General features: G+C 49.2%; 1 protein-coding gene across 1 annotated transcript in view; it reads right to left on the bottom strand.

Annotated features, from left to right (window-relative positions):
- Window positions 1-780, bottom strand: part of VOLCADRAFT_95552 (uncharacterized protein) — a gene marked incomplete at both ends in the record, with an annotated part of 11062 nt that overhangs the window by 9766 nt on the left and 516 nt on the right. The window contains one exon of the mRNA XM_002954597.1: window positions 292-440. Coding sequence (XP_002954643.1) covers window positions 292-440 — 149 coding nt within the window. The remainder of the gene's footprint in view (window positions 1-291; window positions 441-780) is intronic.

The raw sequence follows: 780 nt of genomic DNA, 5'->3' as shown, positions 1-780 counted from the left end.
AAGTGTTCTAGGATGGTGGTTCAGCGAAACCACCATGAAGAACCTCGGTCGTGGAGATGAAAACCGCCGACACGGGGAATCGAACCCCGGCCTCCCGCGTTCCGTGTCTTGGCTCGAGTCCTGACAGGCGGGGATACTGACCACTATACGATGTCAACCCTCTGTGACGTGCCTACTTCAGCTCGACTCCATGACTCATCCTTTCGCTACCGGGACTCGAACCCGGGTCTCGAGAGTGAGAATCTCGCATCCTAACCGCCTAGACTATAGCGAAGGATTGAATACACACACCTCTTCCAAGAGATGCTTTGAAGGCCTCCTGTCGGGACCAGCAAGGACCACAGCATCCACACCAAATGCTTGCCCATGCATCCGTGATAAAAGGATGCTGCAGAGATTCTGTAAAGAATCCGCAACTCTTTGCTAATAATAATCGTAACCTGCATGCATAATATGTGTGAATTACGGTGTGCATCAGCGATGAAAGGGTTGAGAGTCGCTAGTAGTCAACAGTTATTTTAATCTGTATATGCACCGGCAGCCCCTATATCCGTGTTGCCTAACTACCGACATCATCCACCAGTACTGGAACACGGTTTCGATGTTTGTTCGACCAACTCACATTCCAGCACCCTATTAGAAGTCATCCGCCCCACTTTTCAAGTTTTTTGGACAGTTTACCATGATACATGGCCAGATAGAAAGCTGGCTAATGTCAGTTGCATTTGCAGGACCATTTTTGCTCCATGCCAGATTGAACCTGCAACCTGGATCACAATC

The sequence above is a fragment of the Volvox carteri genome (assembly GCF_000143455.1).
Source record: "Volvox carteri f. nagariensis unplaced genomic scaffold VOLCAscaffold_44, whole genome shotgun sequence".
NCBI lineage: Eukaryota > Viridiplantae > Chlorophyta > Chlorophyceae > Chlamydomonadales > Volvocaceae > Volvox > Volvox carteri.
This window is presented reverse-complemented; position numbering and strand designations above follow the sequence as displayed.